The sequence below is a fragment of the Amblyomma maculatum genome, chromosome 5 (assembly GCF_055883805.1).
Source record: "Amblyomma maculatum isolate TAMU_Amacu chromosome 5, ASM5588380v1, whole genome shotgun sequence".
Taxonomy (NCBI): Eukaryota; Metazoa; Arthropoda; class Arachnida; order Ixodida; family Ixodidae; genus Amblyomma; species Amblyomma maculatum.
Genome location: NC_139348.1, coordinates 81,286,713 through 81,306,564, shown reverse-complemented (window position 1 = coordinate 81,306,564; position 19,852 = coordinate 81,286,713). Strand labels below are relative to the sequence as shown.

At 48.7% G+C, this 19,852-nt stretch overlaps 1 protein-coding gene across 1 annotated transcript; it reads right to left on the bottom strand.

Moving 5' to 3' along the window:
* Nucleotides 1–351: 351 nt before the first annotated feature.
* Nucleotides 352–6,382, bottom strand: LOC146188591 (uncharacterized). The gene is made up of 3 exons (XM_084605084.1): nucleotides 6,104–6,382; nucleotides 922–1,653; nucleotides 352–666 (listed from the first exon to the last, which is right to left on the bottom strand). Exons 1-3 carry the CDS (start codon nucleotides 6,215–6,217, stop codon nucleotides 352–354), a joined length of 1,161 nt encoding a protein of 386 aa, XP_084461210.1. The 5' UTR covers nucleotides 6,218–6,382.
* Between the last annotated feature and the right edge of the window lie 13,470 nt (nucleotides 6,383–19,852).

Sequence of the window (19,852 nt, the reverse complement as noted above, 5' to 3'; positions counted from 1 at the left end):
AGACAACGAATTCCCCAACGTAGACGAAACCGCGGATGCCAATTCGGGCTGTGCACCTTCCGGCCGGGCTAATGAGGTGACCTCCAGCCGTGCGAATGCTAGGGCCCAACCATGGCGCCACAACTTTGCTCAATTCCTGGGCGAGGGCGTGGCTCATCACTGAATAGTCTGCACCGGTGTCAAGTAACGCGATCGTGTTAGCTCCGTCAAGTGTCACCCACAAATCAGTAGTAGCCCTTCGGATAATGTCGCTACCCTGCCCCCGTGAGGAATCAGCGTATCAGTGTATCGGCGGCGGAGGATCTTCAATTTTTCCGACAGCAGCGGCCCTGCCTCTGGAGACCGCTGGAATTAGTTTTCCTGGTGTGGACTTTGAGAACGCCGTTCAGTATAGCTGGCGTCTCTGTGAGGGCTTGGGGAATGGTACCGCTGCAGAGATGACGATCCTCTGCCATAGCCCCTGTATCTCCCAGGTCTCTGACGGGCCGATAGATGAGCTGCAATTTCGAGCGGCCGTTCGCCGTTCCGTGGACAGGGCGCATCGGGTCCGAAGCCGCGAAGTCCCACTCTGCGATACGGGCATGCATGGTAAAGGTGACCGGTCTCCCCGCAGTGGCAGCAGATTGGCCTGCGGTCCCGCGTGCGCCACACGTCCGACTTGCGAGGGCGTGTAACAGGCACCACAGCTTGAGCCGATACGTCATACGGACTGATGTGACTAACCACCGGTGTCGGGTCAATAGGACCACAGGCAGCTGCTTGACGTGCAACGAACGCGTATGTTCGTTTGTCGTCGACCCGTGGAGGCATGGTAGCGACAGGATCGTAGGCAGCTGCCTGAGGAACAACGGATGTGGGCGTGGGCATTTCATCGCCGCGCTGCAGTACGTTGGTGACCGGGAATTCACGAGCAGCCTGGCGTACTTCATCTCTGACGACTTCGGTCAGTGAGGTCACTGGCGCACTCTCAGACAGACGGAAACGTTGGAGTTCCTCTCGAACAACCGACCGAATGAGGTCACGTAAGGCGTCCGCACTGCTTCCATGGCACGACGAAAAAACATCTGGGGCCAGGCTGCTGACATCTCGGTTGTACTGCCGGGCCCGTTGTTGGAGCGTCGTTTCCATGGTCGTTGCTTCTGCGAGGAATTCAGCAACGGTACGCGGTGGACTGCGAACGAGGCCCGCGAACAGCTCCTGCTTAACTCCACGCATGAGGTGGCGAAGCTTCGTCTCCTCTTTCATATTGGGGTCTGCGCGCTGGAAAAGACGGGTCATGTCTTCACAGAACATGCGTACGCTTTCATTTGGCCGCTGGTTTCTGGACTGAAGTGCAGCTGCAGCTTTCTCGCGGCGATCGGCGTTGGGGAAGGCGGTCAGAAGTTCATGGCAAAATGCTTGCCAGGTGCTAAGGGCGCCCTCGTGGTTTTCTAACCACGTACGCGCAGACTCTTCTAGAGCGAAGTAAACATTATTGTGCTTTCGCTCGTCACTCCAGCCGTTGTACCGAGCCACTCGCTCGAAGGTAGCCAGCCAATCCTCAGCGTCTTCGAAGACGTCGCCGTGAAAAGATGGTGGTGTTCGCGGCGGGTGGCAAAGGATCGGAGCTGAGAGCCTGGGATCAGTGGCCATGTCGAGGTGGCTCGATAGTGGCGGCTGCGTGATCCTCGTAGGGGTGGAAAGGGGCCCAACCTCAGGCGACTGTCCGCAGAGGCGGCGACTCAGTCGCTGGTGGACCGGAGTCAGATCCGTCGTGAAGCGTGTAAACGTGGGAAAACGTACCCAGCGCACCCAACCAGACTGTAACGAGTATTGAGCCAAACGTCCAGGCAACGCCCTGAGCCTAGAAGACTGCCGAAGTCCGAGAGCGGTCCGAGCAGCGGTCTGAGCGCGGTTTCAGGCAACCAACTTCGTCGTCTACGCCAACTAGCAACCACTTCATCGTCTACGTCAACTAGCCACTGATTCTCTCCGCTTCGTCGTCGACTATAGTTTGTGTCAATATCATGAGCGCATTACGATTTCGACCATTGTCTATGTACTCAAATGAACCAGATTGGCACTAGACATTACCAGCACTTTATTTGTGTCAGTTAGCGAACCAATTCTTCTCTGCAACAGCCTGGTAATTTCACACTCTGGAAGAAATATTTGTGTCAGATTGTTTAATATATAAGGAGGATTGGGATATCATCTTAATTTTGAAATCAGATGTGGTATATCAAGCTTTTGATGAAGTGCCTTAAAGGTTAGGCCAGCCTCGAATTAGGCTCACGCTTAAAAAATGGATGGCATATAGATGTTGCCATATGCTCTCTTGTATTCACTCTATCACGCACAATGAAGTGTGCATACGTATACACGGCTTTCACAAACTGCTCTGGCCAAGGGCGGCCAGGCGCAGAGTCGGCGTTGACCACAGCCTTTATTAGGCGGGTCTGCCCGTGCAGGGTTCACGTCTTTCATGTGTTGGTGAATCAAAGGAATTTCAAGAGTGCAAAAAAATACAAAACATTTAATTATTAGCATGTAGAACAAAGTTAAGAATTGAACGAATAAGGGTAAGATACAAAGAGTAGGCAAAAAGTCAAGACGCGACAAATAGTGCGAACACAAAACCAATATTAATCAATCAGACAAATAAAGCATACAATCTGTGATGAGACCAAGATAGGACAAGAAACTAAAGTTATACGGACAGTCAGACACGGTGGAAAATGGCCGTCGACAGGGCGCTGCCTCGAAGGCGTCCAACTCGATACGAGAAGGGTCACGTACACCATGCCAGCACTTCAGCCCTTAGCGCGCCCCGCAGACGCACCACATTCCTTCTCACTCTGCGTGCCTCAGAATGACTGTGTCTGGTAAGTAGCCGTTATTAGAGAGTTTTAGTCCATCATCATCATCATCATCAGCCTGACTATACCCACTGCAGGGCGAAGGCCTCTCCCATATTTCTCCACTTAACCCGGTTCTGTGCTAGCTGCATCCACTTGACCCCTGCGAACTTCTTAATCTCATCCGCCCACCTAACTTTCTGCCGCCCCCTGCTGCGCTTTCCTTCCCTTGGAATCCAGTTTGTTACCCTAAGCGACCATCGGTTATCCTCTCTTCGCACTACATGTCCTGCCCATGTCCATTTCTTCTTCTTAATTTCCACTAGAATGTCGGTAACTTGAGTTATTTCTCTGACCCACTCTGCACGCTTCCTATCTCTTAATGTTACCCCTACCATTTTTCGTTCCATAGCCCTCTGGGTTGTCCTCAACTTAAGTAGAACTCTCTTGGTTAGCCTCCACGTTTCAGCGCCATAGGTGAGTACAGGTAAGATGCAACTGTTATATACTTTTCTCTTTAGCGATACCGGTAAGCTGCTAGACATAATCTGCGAGTGCCTGCCAAATGCGCTCCATCCCAATCTTATTCTTCTTGTTATTTCCTTTTCATGGTCCGGATCTGCGGTTACTACCTGTCCTAAGTAGACATATTCGCTTACTACTTCCAGTACTTCGCTACCTAATGTAAACTGCTGTTCCTTCCCGAGGCTGTTGAACATTACCTTAGTCTTCTGCATATTGATTTTCAAGCCTACCTTTCTACTTTTCCTGTCTAGGTCATCAATCATTATTTGTAGTTCATCTCCCGAGTTGCTTAGCAAGGCAATGTCATCAGCAAATCGCAGATTACTGAGGTATTCTCCATCTACCCTTATCCCTAACTGCTCCCATTCCAAGTCTCTGAATACTTCCTCTAAGCAAGCTGTGAATAGTACTGGGGAGATTGTGTCTCCTTGCCTAACACCTTTCTTTATGGGAATTTTGTTACTTTCTTTATGCAGAACTATGGTTGCTGTGCAGCCACTGTAGGTGAAACTGAAAGAGTAGCCCAACGAGTCTGTCCTTCTCTGCCGGTGATAGAGCGGGATTCACATCAGGGTCGAAGTTGGGCGTTTGGCTGGCAGACGTGTTGGTCTCAAGAACAAAGCAGCCGTGGGCTGCTTCTGCGACACCTTCAAAGTAAGCTACCGTGGTGCCTTTAGCGATGCGTTGCCGTTCGTTCCCGAAGTTCGTAATCAGTACGTGAGCTAGACCATTAGTCAGATGAACTATACCGCGTGCAACACAGACTCCATGACGTAACAGAAGCTCTATGTTCTGTTCGGCAACACCGGCAGCACAGGACTGATCGTCGCACCTGACTGCGACGAGAGCAGACGAACGCGGCGGCATGAATACATCCGCGTCAACGATGCGTAAAGGTGCGTGGCGTCTTTCTGAGTCAGCGGCCATCGTTTCAGGCGTCGAAAACGTTACAGTACGGCGAGGAACATTAATAATCGCCCCATGCTCACGTAAAAAGTCCATGCCGAGTATGAGATCCTTGCAGCAGTGTGGCAGGATAACAAAAACGGCTACAAAGGCTGAATCGGCGATGGTTACTCGGGCAGTGCATCGTCCGATCGGCGTCATAAGGTGACCGCCAGCAGTACGAATTTGCGGCCCCAGCCATTCAGTTTTCACCTTAGAGAGCCGATCTGCGAAATTTTTGCTTATTATTGAGAAGTCTGCTCCGGTGTCTACCAAAGCTGTTACTGGGTGTCCGTCGACGAGAACGGAAAGGTCGGCGCTAACAACTTGATCGGCTTGAGGTTGATTGGGAGTTTCGGATTCATGTGGCGGCGGCGGCATCCTAGTCACAGCATCGGACTGAGTCGTCACGGGGGGGCCTTCGGGATATCGGTTCCGTTCGTCAGCAACCTGCCCCCCTGAGGTCGCCGCCTTCAGTTTCCCCGGTGTGGGCTTGGCGACCGGCGCCTCGGCGCATCATTAAAATCACGGCGGCTAGGTGACGAGTAGCGCGCGGGAGAAGACTGTGTACGGTTGCCTGAAGGGGTTGCATGGGTTGCGAGGTACTCCTCGATTTCTGGAGGGCGTTCGCCGACCCGGGGACGCGGGGAATCCCGAGAAAAACCCCGAAGACCGAGCTCACGGTATGGACAACGACGGTACAAGTGGCCGGGTTCTCCACAGTGGTAGCACAGCGGCCGTTGGCGAGGAGTGCGCCAGACGTCTGCCTTCCGAACCGGTGGCTGCATGACGGGGCTCTGCTGGGGCGGTGGCTGGTAGGAAGGCTGGTAGTATAGTGGCTGAGGAGCGGACGGCTGTATGACGAGGCTCTGCTGGTATGGCGGCTGGAAGGACGGTTGGTAGAATGGTGGCTGCAAAGTGGGTGGCGGCTGTGCTTCGAATCGAAGCTGTTGCGCAGGAGGCACTGCAGGCCGACGAAGAGCCGCTGCGTAGTTCATAGAACGTGGCTCCGACGGTGACTCAGGCGGGGACAATGTCTGACGTATTTCTTCCCGCACGGCTTCGGTGACAGCCACGGCAGTCGGGTTAGGCGATCCAAGGTTGAACTTGAGGAGCTCCTCGCGAACTACCTCGCGGATCAGCTCACGCAGAGAGTGATCGTCAGTGGATCCGTTCAATGTGGCCACACTGCTGAAGGGCTGACCACAGGCAGACTCCGTGCGCCGGTATCTTTGCTGCAGGGCTCGCTCAATGAGGGTAGCTTCATTGATGAAGTCCGCGACGGTTTGAGGTGGACTCCGAACCAGACCAGCGAAGAGGGGTTCTTTTACGCCCTGCATCAGGTGGCGCAACTTCGCTGATTCCGTCATGTCGGGATCAGCCCGTCGGCAAAGACGCGTCACGTCCTCAGCGAACATGGCCACGCTCTCGTTTGGTAGTTGGACACGAGCTTCTAGGAGGCGGCGTGCGCGATCACGGCGGTCATGGCTGGAAAAAGTGTCCCGCAGCTGCTGGCGAAAGGAATCCCAGCTTTGAAGACTGGCTTCCCTATTCTCATACCATGTTTTGGCGCAGTCCTCAAGGGCGAAGTACACATTGTGCAGCTTCTGAGCAGGGCTCCACTGATTGAATTGCGCCACTCGCTCGAACTGGTCGATCCAGTCGTCGACATCTTCCCCAGTAGCGCCATGGAAACTGGGGGGCGTACGAGGCTGCTGAAGCAGCAACTGGTGCTGACTTGCCTGTGCCATTACAGAAGTCTCGAACTGCTGATCAGCTGGCGTCGGTTCAGGTAGAGGGGCAAATTCTGGCGCCAGACCTCGGAGGCGACGGCTGCAGCGATGAACGGGTGTCGACACGAGCGGAAGCCGGTTGGGACTCGATGAGCGGCTGCGAGAGGCCCGAGACATGTAATTCAAGGCCTCACCTCCACCAGTGTCACGTAGCCGTTTAGGCCCGTAACCAGAAGGTTGGTTTTAATAGGGGGGGTTGACCTAGAAGGCACAGAAGAGTAGGTCCAGAGAGAGCACTGAGAGACAGCAGCCGACTTCAGCTTCTTCTCGAACGCCACGAGACCACTTCTTCCAGTCCGCGCACGAGACTCGATGAGCTGCCGCCTAGCGGCTGCTGTTGCACACGCTACAATATCTTCCAGCACTTTCACGTACGGCTCGTCTACCCCCTGATTTCGCAGTGCCTGCATCACCGCCGAGGTTTCAACTGAGTCAAAGGCTTTTTCGTAATCAATGAATGCTATGTATAAGGGCTGGTTATATTCCGAGCATTTTTCTATCACCTGATTGATGGTATGGATATGATCGATAGTAGAGTACCGTTTCCGAAACCCTGCTTGATCCTTTGCTTGATTGAAGTCTAAGGTTGTCCTGATTCTATTAGCGATTACTTTAGTAAATACCTTATACGTAACAGACAGTAAGCTGATTGGTCTGTAATTTTTAAGGTCCTTAGAGTCCCCTTTCTTATGAATGAGGATAATGTTTGCATTCTTCCATGGTTCCGGTACCGTCGATGACACCAGGCACTGCGTATACAAGGTGGCCAGTTCTTCTAACACGATATCCCCCCCGTCCTTCAGCAAATCCGTAGTTATCTGATCCTCTCCAGCTGATTTCCCCCTTTTCATAGTTTCTAATGCTTTCTTGACCTCGTCCTTCGTCACTGGTGGAACGTCTGAATGTTTTTCCCTACCGCCAATCTCATTACGGTCCTGACTACTTTGGCTACTGTAGAGATTTGTATAGAATTCCTCGGCAACTTTGACTATCTTATCCATATTCGTGATGACGTTGCCCGCCTTGTCCCTTATCGCATACATCTGGTTTTTGCCTATGCCCAATTTCTTCTTTACCGCTTTAAGGCTTCCCCCGTTCTTTACAGCATGCTCAATTTTCTCCATGTTATACTTCCTTATATCGGCCACCTTGCGCTTATTGATTAGCTTTGATATCTCGGCCAATTCGATCCGGTCTGTTGGAGTGGAAGCTTTCATACTCTGGCGTTTCTTAATCAAATCTTTCGTCTCCTTAGACAGCTTACCGGTATCCTCTCTAACTATCCCACCGCCTACTTCTATCGCGCACTCAGTAATGATATTTCTGAAACTATTGTTCCTTGCCTCAAGGGTAATGTCGCCATCCTCAGTTAGAGCTGAATACCTATTCTGTAGCGAGATCCTGAACTCTTCTGCCTTCCCCCTCACCGCTAATTCGTTGATGGGTTTCTTTCTTACTAATCTGTTGCGTTCCTTCTTCAGATTTAGGCTAATTCGGGACCTCACCATCCTGTGGTCACTGCATCTCACTTTCCCGATTACCTCTACATCTTGCATAATGGCGGGGGTTGAACACATTATGAAGTCGATTTCATTTTTAGTCTCCCCGTTCGGACTTTTCCATGTCCATTTCCGGTTCTTTCGTTTGCTGAAGAAGGTATTCATGATTCGTAAGTTATTGCGCTCTGCAAACTCAACTAGTAACTCCCCCCTGCTATTCCTAGAACCAATGCCATAGTCACCGACTGCCTTGTCTCCTGCCTGCTTTTTCCCTACCTTGGCATTGAAGTCGCCCATTAGTACAGTATATTGCGTCTTTACTTTTCGCATTGCCGATTCTACATCTTCGTAGAAGCTTTCAACTGCCTGGTCATCATAACTACATGTAGGTGCATAGGCCTGTACAACCTTCAGTTTATACCGCTTATTAAGCCTAATTACGATGCCTGCCACCCTCTCATTAATACTATAGAATTCATCGATATTACCCGCTATATACTTATTGACAAGGAAACCTACTCCTAGTTCTCGCCTCTCCGGTAAGCCTCGATAACACAATACATGCCCATCCTTCAGTACAGTATATGCCTCATTCGACCTCCTAACCTCACTAAGTCCTATGACATCCCATTTCATACCTTCTAGTTCCTGTAAGAGCACTGCTAAACTAGCTTCACTAGCTAGGGTTCTAGCATTAAACGTTGCCAGGGTCAGTTTCCAATGGCGGCCTGTCCAGCGGAGCCAGGCTTTCTTAGCACCCCCTGCTGCGTCACAGGTCTGACCGCCGCCGTGGTCAGTTGTTCCGCAGCCGCTGGTGACTGAGGGCCGGGGTTTTGTGGAGCTTATCATGAGAGGTTGCGGCCAATTACTGCACCAGGGTGGCCAACTCCTGTTCTGGTGAGGGAGTGCGTTGCCGGAGGTGTTCACCGGCATCAGGTCGCACACCAAACCTGTTTATGCAATTCCATCGACACGCGGATTTTTTTTTTTTTTTTTTTTTTTTTTTTAATCCGGTGGAGAATTGCGCGGCACCGGGATTTGAACCCCGGTCCTCTTGCATGCGAGGCGGATGTTCTACCGCTACGCCACCGCTGCACTTTAGTACTGCGCAGTTTTAGTACTGCGTGCGTAAGCACACGCAGTATCATTGCGTACGTAGGCGGCCTTCGTGCTGCTACTGCGCATGCGTCTCATGCAGCACGATTCTTGCGTACTGCGTATATGCTGCTCGCGTACGCAGATATCCCTACCCTGTGTGCGTTCGCTAAACCGTCAACGTGTTTCACTCGTTGTCTATGAGAAAAGCTGGTAGAGAGCACTGTAAAGCTGGTGTACTTCGTCGCCAGGATCGCTAAAGCCTGAAGCAGTAAGTATCATGTTTTGCGTAGGCCTCCCATCTATAAACCAGCGCCGTGTTTATAAAGAGGGCGTCCGCGACGCCGCCACATACTGGGGGTGAAAGGTGGGCTTATCATCCATGAGAATATGTCGAAGCGAAAGGTTTCAAAGCCGTTTTATGTTTTTGCGAGACACATGTGCTGTTTTTTTTTTTACAAACATCGTTGGTCTGTAAATTCCGAAGTATTTGAAGTCCCTTTTTAAAAGGTCATGTAATTTTAGCGTCTAATCGAACATTCTTCTACTGTCGAAGTCATGATGTTTTGCGCATACACTTCGGCCTCTTTTACCAGTTTGATCTTCTTACTACACATAAACAAATACGAAATGACCTGAATATCTCGAACTGTTCTAGCCCTTGTAGATTGTTCTGTATTCCTTCGGTCATGTTTGCGGGTGGAACATTGGCTTGCTCTACTCTGCTTTCAAGCATAATGTCATAATGCCAAATAAATATCATCCAAAACACATTGTGTAAATTAGATGACCAAAACCTATTGTCACGTGCGTAAAAAAACTTCTCAGTGAAGGCAGTCATTTCAGAGTACCCAGTTGAATAAGAATACTGCTTCAGTCTATAGGAATAAAACACATGACATAACACGTATGTGGGAAAGTTATCCGGTGCAAAAACCTATTAGCTGTCATGCACTAATTTGAGGCAAAAAGGGTATGATGCACATAACGCCATTATTGCACGGTAATAGTGTTGCCTATTGTGCAGGCATGACTTTATAAACAAATGAAGCAGTGATGGCCTGGCTTTCACCGTCAGTGTCTAAGAGGTGTAGGCAAATAAACTCAGTATATTATACAAGTTAGAAATAAAATGCAACAGAGCATAAAAATCATTCATTCTGACTTGAACTAAATGATGAGCAAGATATTTCAACGTAGCTACCACGCATGAAGTAAGCAATAACTCGCATATGAAATACTCACTTCTGAATAAAGACTTTCAAGCACTGTGATGTTAAATAAATTGTCTGAATATCCAAACCATGTTTGTACCGCAGCCACCTATAAAACCGAAACATATGTTAGCATCAACTGATTCCCGATTGCATGAGGGTAAAACTTCAGCAGTGTATTACGATTCTTGTGCCTGGTTACATTATGACATTCAAAGAGAGATATGCTTGTGCCTACACTCTTACACGACTTGTTTTAAAGTTCAGCTTGCTCGACTGTCTCACAGGCATTACTTGCCACCTACATCTGATCTTACGGAAATATTGTGTTATTCACACTAAAAAGAAACATAATTCACGTTTGGTTATTCGAAGAACCTTCTGTTAAGTTGACATATATTAGGAGAATGTAAACACAGCAAAAAATATAGCGAGTACAAATGTTAGAAGACTCCAACGAGTTCGATTTCCATCGCGGCCATTTTCGTTCTCATTTCAGACTGCAGAGAAAAGCCATCAAAGACAAACTTCAGACGACGCCAATGTAAACACATTTTCAGAGAATTATGTTTTAGTTTGTCATTCCAAGCAAAAACGTTTCTATACGAAACTCTGAGTGTTATGTGCGATGTTAAATGACTGGCGGATGTCGCTCATTATTGTATATCATATATTCATTATATATGCCCACTCAATTGACATATAATTTTTTCGGTTCCACGTCTCCACCAGAAATCAAGAAAGCCATGTTTCGATTTCAATGTTCAGAATATATCATGAGAGCAAGCACGTTTCCATAAAGAATTCTGTGTATACTATTGCCCTCAGAATAACGGGGACAGGGTTTGTGGCATTCGCAGAATGATTTTGTTAATGCGAGTATTAGGATGACGAAAGCCACAAATCGGCCATTTAAGCAAAACTATTCATATAAGCAAGATGAAAGAAGAATATGTTACACATCTCAGCGAACTGGAGATCTACCAAGTGCGTAATCAACCTTCAGCACTACAACTAACGAAGTTTGGCCTTTCTGTAATGCAACCACTGAAATCTAATCAACGGTTTATGAACTAACTGTTCATAGCCTGCTATTGCCTAATTATATAATCGTCGTCATCGACAGCCAACAACCGACATAATCAATTTCTTATGGGCACATTGAGGGCAATAAAAGATAACCTCGAGATCTCCGCAATCAAACAAATAGGGTTGATGCTATTCGTTTTCAGATAAACTTTGTAACAATTTATAACAGGTAGTGTGGGATATTTAGGAAGATGGAATTTATATGAAAGCAAAAATAAGCATAAAATATATTTTCTCACCTTTTTGAGTATTGACTTTTTTGTGCTCTCGTTAATATTAGCCATATTATTAATTGATTCAACAAGAGTAGCATTAACCCTCCTTGCAATTTCTTTGACCTGAAAAAGAATTGCTCCTATCACCGTATGAGCTTCAAGACCCACAACATGAAAAGCCCGAGATGCAGGATTGCGATTTCGGAAGGAAAGGCAGGAGAAACACACTAAAGGTTATTTTAATTGACCCATCTTGGTACAGCAGTTGCTGTTTTCTGCCATCGTTTACTGCGGCAACGCTATTCTCTCGGGAGCAAGAGGCTCTCTTTCGGCATGCAGGTGGCAAAACTCGTCACAAGTACTGCGGGCTAAGCATTTGCTACAATGTATAAGGATCTTGAAATTATTACTTATTTCATTTGTCCTCAGGAACATCACAAAGCCATCTGCACATGAAACATGAAAGAACGCAACTTCAAGATTTCGGCTTGATTGGTAAAGGCAGAGGAAATGTCCTCAAGATGCATTGATCCAGACATTTTGTTTTTATAGCAAGTGAGGCCCAACCTTCCTTGCTTTATAGCCCCTTTATTATGGCCGCTTTTTGCTGCTACTGTCTTTCCCACATGGGCCGAAAGATGTGCGTCGTTCGGCGCGGAGCTGCTCATTGTATGCGACGACATTGAGCACACCTCAATCCTGGTTCCGAAAGGCCTACTATTCTTCACAGCCTATCAGAGGGCATACCTCAAATACGTTGAAGAGTAGACGACAGGGTGGAAAGAAAAAGTAGGCTGGAAGCCTTCATTCGTGATTTACAAACAATAATGTTGCAGTTCTTTAAGCGACCCGAGACGGCAGTCCAGAAGGACAGGGTCGAAGACAGAGCCGGGGCGTTAGGCGCAGGAGGCAGAAAACAGGAGCAGGAAGCAGGCACAGTAGATCGCGCTGTGTGTGCAGTCTTCTCAGCCTTATCGCCGATCTGCCCCATGCAGCCAGAAGCAACTATTGATATCACGAATAACAAAATACGCTTCTAAAAAGAGCCATTTTAAAACTTCAAATACAAAAGACTGCTACAATAATATGTGAAAACATTTTGAGTGAACGATATTGTACTGCCAATTCGTAAAGGTTACTTCATTAAATATAATGAGCTGCCCTCACACTCGGAAACTCATGAAACCTTTCTGAGGACGCTTTTCAGGTCACTTAAAAGTAAGAGAGGGACAGAATTAAAGGGCAAGTAATCCATAGGTGAGCATGACTTCCGCTGCAAACACTACATGATCGCTGGATTTGCAATTTAAAAGGATGGCGAAGTACTCCAAAAGAATGGCAATAAAGGTCCACTTACGCGCTTTCTTGACCCTCCCCTCGACGTGACGTTGAAATCCTCAGAACAATTCAACCTTTTACAACCAAAAATTTGATATCAGAAATTAAACTAAAATCGAGAAGCCTTAGTATGGGATGATACTTTGTTAGTAGATCAAATAAATAAGGAATGCATGGTTACAGACGACAAAAAGCCTCCAATTGAGACCTCACTGTTCTTTGCTAAACACCGAAACAAAAAAATAAAAGTAATGCTATCTAGGCCCCTTCAGATGTTTAATCTAGGCATTGTTTTATAACATAGTCCTTGCTAGATGAATAAGTGGGGAGTGGTTAAATGTTTCTCTCGCCGTAACAGGCTTTTAAAACACATAAAATCTAGTTGCTTAGGTAGACAATTTAATTCTGCATTGCGCTTGTCAAATAAATGAACGACAATGAATCCGTAAAATCCAAGCTCACAACTTCCGATGAAGATATGATAGCTTTTTTTACTGGCCACACAGCGCACGGCCGCATGTTGTCACTTTAGTCGGTGATACGCTGCCACCGTTTTCTGACGATTGCATTCTTCTTGTAGGAGACATTACTTTCCGTATTTAAACTAGAAGGCTGGATGCGTTCGGACGGAGCATTTTAGCTGTTTTACATGAGTTCAAACTTACGTTTGAAGAACAACTTCTGGACATTACACGCGGAAGCAAAACTGTGTGCCTGTTATATTATAACTATCAGAATGTTGTACATGAGGGTTACGTTTTGCATGGTGTTAGCAAAAATTAAGTTTAGTCACAATGCTTACCGTGTCGCTGTTAGTTCCTATAACGGATCGGATCCGGAAACGTTATGAGTGTTCTAGGATAATACTGTTAAAACCAGTTGCGGCTTAGAAGACGTATTTCAAGCCTGTGAGAAAAACTCTAGAAAGTACTGGACTTCAGTGACATTACTTGAAGAGTGCGCTGTCATCCCTGCTAAGTATACATGTTTCGTTTAAAGACAAACCAGGCCACACCAGGCGAACTAAAATCAGAGAAAGCCTGGAAGATATATGAGAATAAACAGAAGAGAATACCAGCTTGTGTATCTCGAAACTTGTAAACAGAACCTTTGAAATGCGCAAAAGCACGCAGTCCACACATAGTCAAAGTATTAACGGTAAGTCATTTGCTTGTTTTTGCCAGCTAAATACAATCGCAGTAACCCCAAATCAATTTTGAGCTGCCGAAAAAGCCCATAAGAGACAGGTAATCCGAGTGCCCTTCATAGCAGAATCAACATGTCTGGTAATATGCGCAAACCTTACTTTTTCAATATATATTGTCACGACTGAAGTCAGAGGGAGCCGTGAAAGTACACGTAGCCAAGGACCCGAGAATGAGGTCGGCTTGTCGTTTCGAACACAGAGTCACAGCGTCCAGCACCAGCGCGCCGCTCGTGCCAACCACCGCTTCGTTGTCGTCGGCACCAAACACGGCTGTCGCGCGGCGCTAGGCACGTGGCATTATTCCCCCCCCCCCCCCCCCCCGTGAAAGAAAACATCGTCCCGATGACAAGGTGAGAGGAGAAAAGAAAGAAAAAAAAATTAGGCGTGAGGTGAACTGTACAATGACGCAAGGTTTCACTTGCAGGGAACGCTCAGTCACGCGAAAAGTACGGCTTTAAGCGCACCACATGCACAATTTCAGGCCGCTGGCGTCGAACACTGACGGTCACAGTTCCATCTGGAATGACTTCGTAATTAACGTTGTTTAAGCGGCGCAGGACTTTATAGGGTCCGAAATAGCGGTGGAGTAGTTTCTCGCTCAAGCCTTTGTGACGCATGGGGGTCCACACCCACACTTGGTCCCCTGGTTCGTAGTGGGCCTCCCTGTGCCGAAGGTTATAGTGTCGAGCGTCGGTGGCATGCTGCTCCTTGATGTGCAAGCGGGCCAGCTGACGGGCTTGCTCGGCCTGTTCTGCGAAATGGGCGGCGTCGGGTTCGACCGCTTCTTCCCCGCACGGGAGCATCGCATCCAACATCGTGCGGGCCTCTCTGCCATATACGAGACGGAACGGCGTAAACTTCGTGGTTTCCTGCGGCGCCGTATTGTAGGCGAAGGTGACAATATTTTTAAAACCAGTATTTCTGTAAAGAGTATGCTGCTGGGCGAGTTGGTTATTCATTGTCAGAGAAAGTATGCAGATATATGTGTGTCCCGCTCTTTCTTGTCCGTCGTCTGCTAGCATTCTTTCTCTGACAATTTCTGTAAAATAAAATCTTGGATACTTTTCGTGACGGATAAATCCAGTGCGAAACGCTAACCCCCTGTATCATTACTAAAGATCAGGATATCAGAAACTTTCCAAATTAATCAATGGTGATAATGCAACTGGTGCATATGGATTCTCTACATCCTTACACAGAGCCTGTTCGCTAAATATATTTCAGCGTCTAACAATAATATTTTGAAAATACTCGCAGTAGGCGCCCATTATGAAAATTGAAAAAAAAAATGTTCATGTACAGCCAGTTTATGAAAACGCTTCAAACCCTCCTTAACCACGTCCAGGTCCATCTTATTGCGTTCCATTTGTTTGCGTTATGACGCGTTTAGGCACATGCTATTTAGTACCCCAAATTTATACGGGCGGTTACAAATTCTGCTTAATCAAAATATAAGGCACTCGCATTGCGTTTCATGTCATGTAACGTGTTTAAGCACATATATCGATGCTGTACACTTAGAATGAAATAGCGTAGATATGAACATGGGCGTATGCTCGAGCTCTGTGGCCATAGCCTGTTTCACAAACCTGGCTGGTCTCGCTATAATTGCAGCCTGCTGTTACACATCAGTTGAGTTCAATTGTATTGCAAAAATAAACCCCCAATTTACATTCCTCGCTCCCCACGAATACGGTTTACAGAAGTGTTGTAAGAAGCACTTGAAGAAGCATTTCACAGTTAACAGCACCGACACGTCGTAGCACTTTGTAGGGGCCGAAGTAGCGGCAAAGTAGTAGGTGTCCACACCCACATTATTTCCTGGGATTCTAGTCGACCTGTCGGTGGCGAAGGTTGTAGCCGTGGGCATTAGTGCCCTGCTATTGTCCAGTGTGCAAGCGGGCCAACTGACGCGTTGGGTGATCTCTTCGGTATCTGATGAGAGCTGGTCGTCCTGAGCGGGGCACGGCAGCATGACATCAAGCATGGTCTGGACTTGCCGTCCATACACGACGCGAAACGGAATAAACCGCGTAGTTTACTGGAGACCCGTATTGTACGCAAATGTTACGTACGGTAGCACATCATCCCAGGTCTTGTGCTGGGCATTCACATACATTGAGAGCATGTCCGCAATGGTCTTGTTTAACCGTTCAGTGAGCCCGTTGCTCTGTGGATGGTACACTGTGGCCTTGTGGTGGCCGGTGCAGCTCAGCTGAAATATCCGGTCGAGTAACTGAACTGTAAACGCCGTCCCTCTGTCAGTATAATAATGTACGAAGGGGCGCCGTGTCTCAAGACGACGTTCTGTTTACAGAACTGAATAACTTCTGAAGCTGTGTAACGGGGAATCGCCTTGGTCTCGACGTAGCGACTCCAATAGTCAGTAGCGACTATGATCCACTTGTTTCCGGCCAGCGACAGAGGAAAATGACCGAGGTCCATCCCTATTTGGTCGAACGGAGCTCGGGGTACCGGAACTGGCTTGAGAAACCCTGCTGGCTTACACGGTGGCGTCTTCCGGCGCTGGTACTCACGGCAGCTTATGATGCAGTGTTTGACATCGGCATATAGCCCGGCCCAGTAGTACATGTTTCGTGCTCTGGCAAGCGTCCAGAAAAAAACCCAAGTAGCCGGAAGTGGGCTCACCTTGGCATGCTAGGAGAATGTCGGCACGAAGATTGTCTGGAATCACCAGAAGATCAGATCTGCCCTGGCCCCTCGAATTCTTATAAAGAATACCCTGGCGCAAGCAGACAGAGACAAGACGTCGAGAAAAGTGCCGAGGTAGAAGTGTGGCGCTACCTTCAATGTGATGAATCAGAAGTTGGATGATCGTGTGTGCCCACTGCCGAGCCATTATGTCCGATGTGTGCAGGGTACCGAGAACGCCGCTGCCGTCATCACATTCTGGTCCTATAGTGTGGATTGGTACGCGTGATAGCGTGTCGGCGTCTTCGTGCTGACGGCCCGACTTGTACACGACGGTAATGTCGCATTCCTGGAGTCGCAAGCTTCAACGGACAAAACGTCCAGACAGGTTTCGTAAATTAGCCAGCCAGCAAAGGCAGTGAAGATCCGTTACAACGTTGAAGGGGCTGCCGTAGAGGTAAGGGCGAAACTTTTGGCCCACACAACAGCAATGCATTCTTTTTCTGTCGTCAAGTAATTGCGTTTCACATGACAGAGCGTGCGGCTAGCATAGGCTATAACTCTCTCAATGCCCTCTTGGTATTGCACAAGGACAGCGCCAAGACCGGTGTTGCTGGCGTCGGTGTGGAACTCAGTATACGCCTGTTGTCATAGTGAGCAAGAATGGGAGATGTCTGAAGGCGCTGGCGGAGCAACGAGAAAATCGCCGCTTGTTCTCTAGTCGAAACAAAGGAGGTGTCATTTCTCGTAAGGCTCGTCAATGAATCCGCAACGTGGGAAAAGTCAGAAATAAACCATCGATAATAAGCACATAGGCCCAAAAAATGCTGAACAGCTTTCTTTTCAGTAGGAGTAGGGAACCTCGTGACGGCGACGCTCTTGAAGGGATCGGGATGAACGCCGTCAGCGCTTACTACGTGACCCAGAAACTTCAGCTCTTTGTAACCGAAGTGGCATGACTGAGGCTTCAGCGTAAGGTCAGCCGAATGAAGTGCTCTGAGGACAGCTCGCAGGCGCAGGAGATGTTTAAAAGTTTCGGAAACGATAACACCATCCAGGTACACCAGGCAAAATGGTCACTTGAGGTCAGTGAGAACAGTGTCCATCATCCGTTGGCACGTTGCTGGCGCTGAGAACAATCCGAAAGGAAGCACTTTGAAATCATATAGGCCGTCGAGCGCAACAAAGGCGGTTTTTTCGCGGTCCCGTTCGTCCACGTTTTTTGCCAATAACCGCTCTTCAAATCAGTTGACGAAAAGGATTTAGTGTGCCACAGACTGTCCAAGGAATCATCAATTCTTGGCAACGGGTAGACATGCTCTTTGGTGACATAGTTCACTTGGCGATAATCGACACAGAATAGAAGTGTGCCGTGCCACTTTCTGATTAGAACGACGTGAGAAGACCACGGTCTTTGGGAAGGTTGAACAACACCATCTTCAAGCATCTCCTGCACTTGCGATTGGATAACTTTCCGTTCTTTGATAGAAACGCGTTAAGGCTGCTGGCCGATTGGGAGAGCTTCGTCATAAGTAATAATCCGGTGTTGCGTTGGGGGCCTTTAGCGAATTTTCGATGAAGACGTAAAGCACTGTTTAACCGCTAGTAGTTGCTCTCGAGCCGGGCGCTTGCCTTCGGACAGATTGTAGTTGATGTCTATGCCCGCGAAAAGTTGGTTGTCAGGAGCTTTCGGTGAATGATGGTCAGTTGCAGCTGCCGACCGAAATCGACTGCAATCAGCGGAAGCGATTGCAGTTCTAGGGGAAAGGTGCCGCTGTTCCGAAGAAAAACTGATGACAAGGATTGCAGACGGGCCACCACGAATCGTAAGTAGGCTACGAGTGACGCAAATGCCTTCAGGGAGAAGGAGGGACCGGTTAAGTTTAGCGCCTGCGTCGTCATCGGGATATTCGGTACAAGCGACGTCAACCAAAACACTGCTTTGTGGTGGAAGCGTGCCGCAGCCTGCTGAAATGCGAAGGGCGGCACTGCAGTGACTGGAGGTATTGAGTCCGGCAGCAGGTTCTGTTGAAAACGTGGCGATTTGGTGCCGGAGGTCAATAACTGCTTCACATTCCCGCAGAGAGTCGATACCGATGATCAGATCCCGAGAGCAGTCGCACAGCACGATGAAACTAACGACGAACGTGTACTGGCTTATCTCAACGCGAGCAGTGCACATACCCTTGGGCATAATAGGATGCCCACGGGTAGTTCTGAGGTGCACCCCATGCCAAGGGTTAATGTTTTTCAGGACCGTCGCTAACCATGCATTTAAAATACAGTAAGCGACACCTGTGTCCACTAACGCACTGACTCTGCAACCGTCGATCAACGCAGGAATGTCCAATGAACTACGGTTATGTTATTCGGGAGCGGGTGCCGTCCTTTCTTTCTCTAATCGTAGCTGCGGCAGTGGGAGGTCTTCAGCACAGCGCCTCCCAGCGACCTTGCCTCCGAAGGTCGCTGGTTTCAGTTTTTCCAACGAGGGCAACATAATCGACCTTGTGTCTCTCACGAGAGCTCGTTACGAGTCGGGAAGAGGGCCTCTGTAAGGGTGAGTGCGACTGTCTCTGCGGGCGGGCAGGAGTACATTGGTCCACAACGAAGTTTTCAATTTTCGGTAAGCGCTGACCTACACGGAGCCTCGAAGATTTCATGCGGAAACCCTGCAGGCCGAGGCGTCGATGAAACCAATTCTGATAAAGATGGCCCGGTTCTCCGCCGTGAAATCAGAGTGGCCTCCAGTTAAGTGTGCGCCATATGTCAGCCTTCAGAAAAGGTGTTCATTGATCCTCATAATACTGCATAGGCCGCACAGATGGGAGCGAGGTTGGAGGCGCGGCGTGAATGAGTGGCGGCTAAATGGGAGTGGGTGGCTGCGAAGCGGCAGCTGGACGCCTTGTAAGTCGGCGTACGTGGGACGGTGGTAGGCATCAGACAGATGTGGCGTGTCGATCGCAGGAGTAGGGAACGCCTATTAGGGAACGCCTGGAACGCCTATTGCCCTTCCTCGCGGACAAGAGCTGAGATTGAGCTGAGCGCAGGCTGCGATGAGCTACACACTTTCTGCAGCTCTTCATGCACAATCGCGCGAATGAGTTCACGCAGATCATCAGGGTGGTAACCGACCGGAGTAAATGATGCTGTGACGGAAGCAGCATGCATGGGCATGCACGGGCAGCAGCGTGCAATTCTGTTGAAGAACCTTTTCCATCGTTGCGACTCCGGTGAGGAAGGCAGCCACGGTCGTTGGTTGGTAGCGCGCGAGGCCCACGAAGAGCTGCTCCTTCAGTTCACGCATTAAGTGACGCAGTTTCTTCGCCTCGGGCATGGCTGGATCAGCTCTCCTAAAGAGCCGCGTCATGTCCTCGACATACATCTGTACGCCTCCGTTCGGAAGCTGGACGCGGGAGTGGATGGCACGCTCCGTTCTTTCGCGA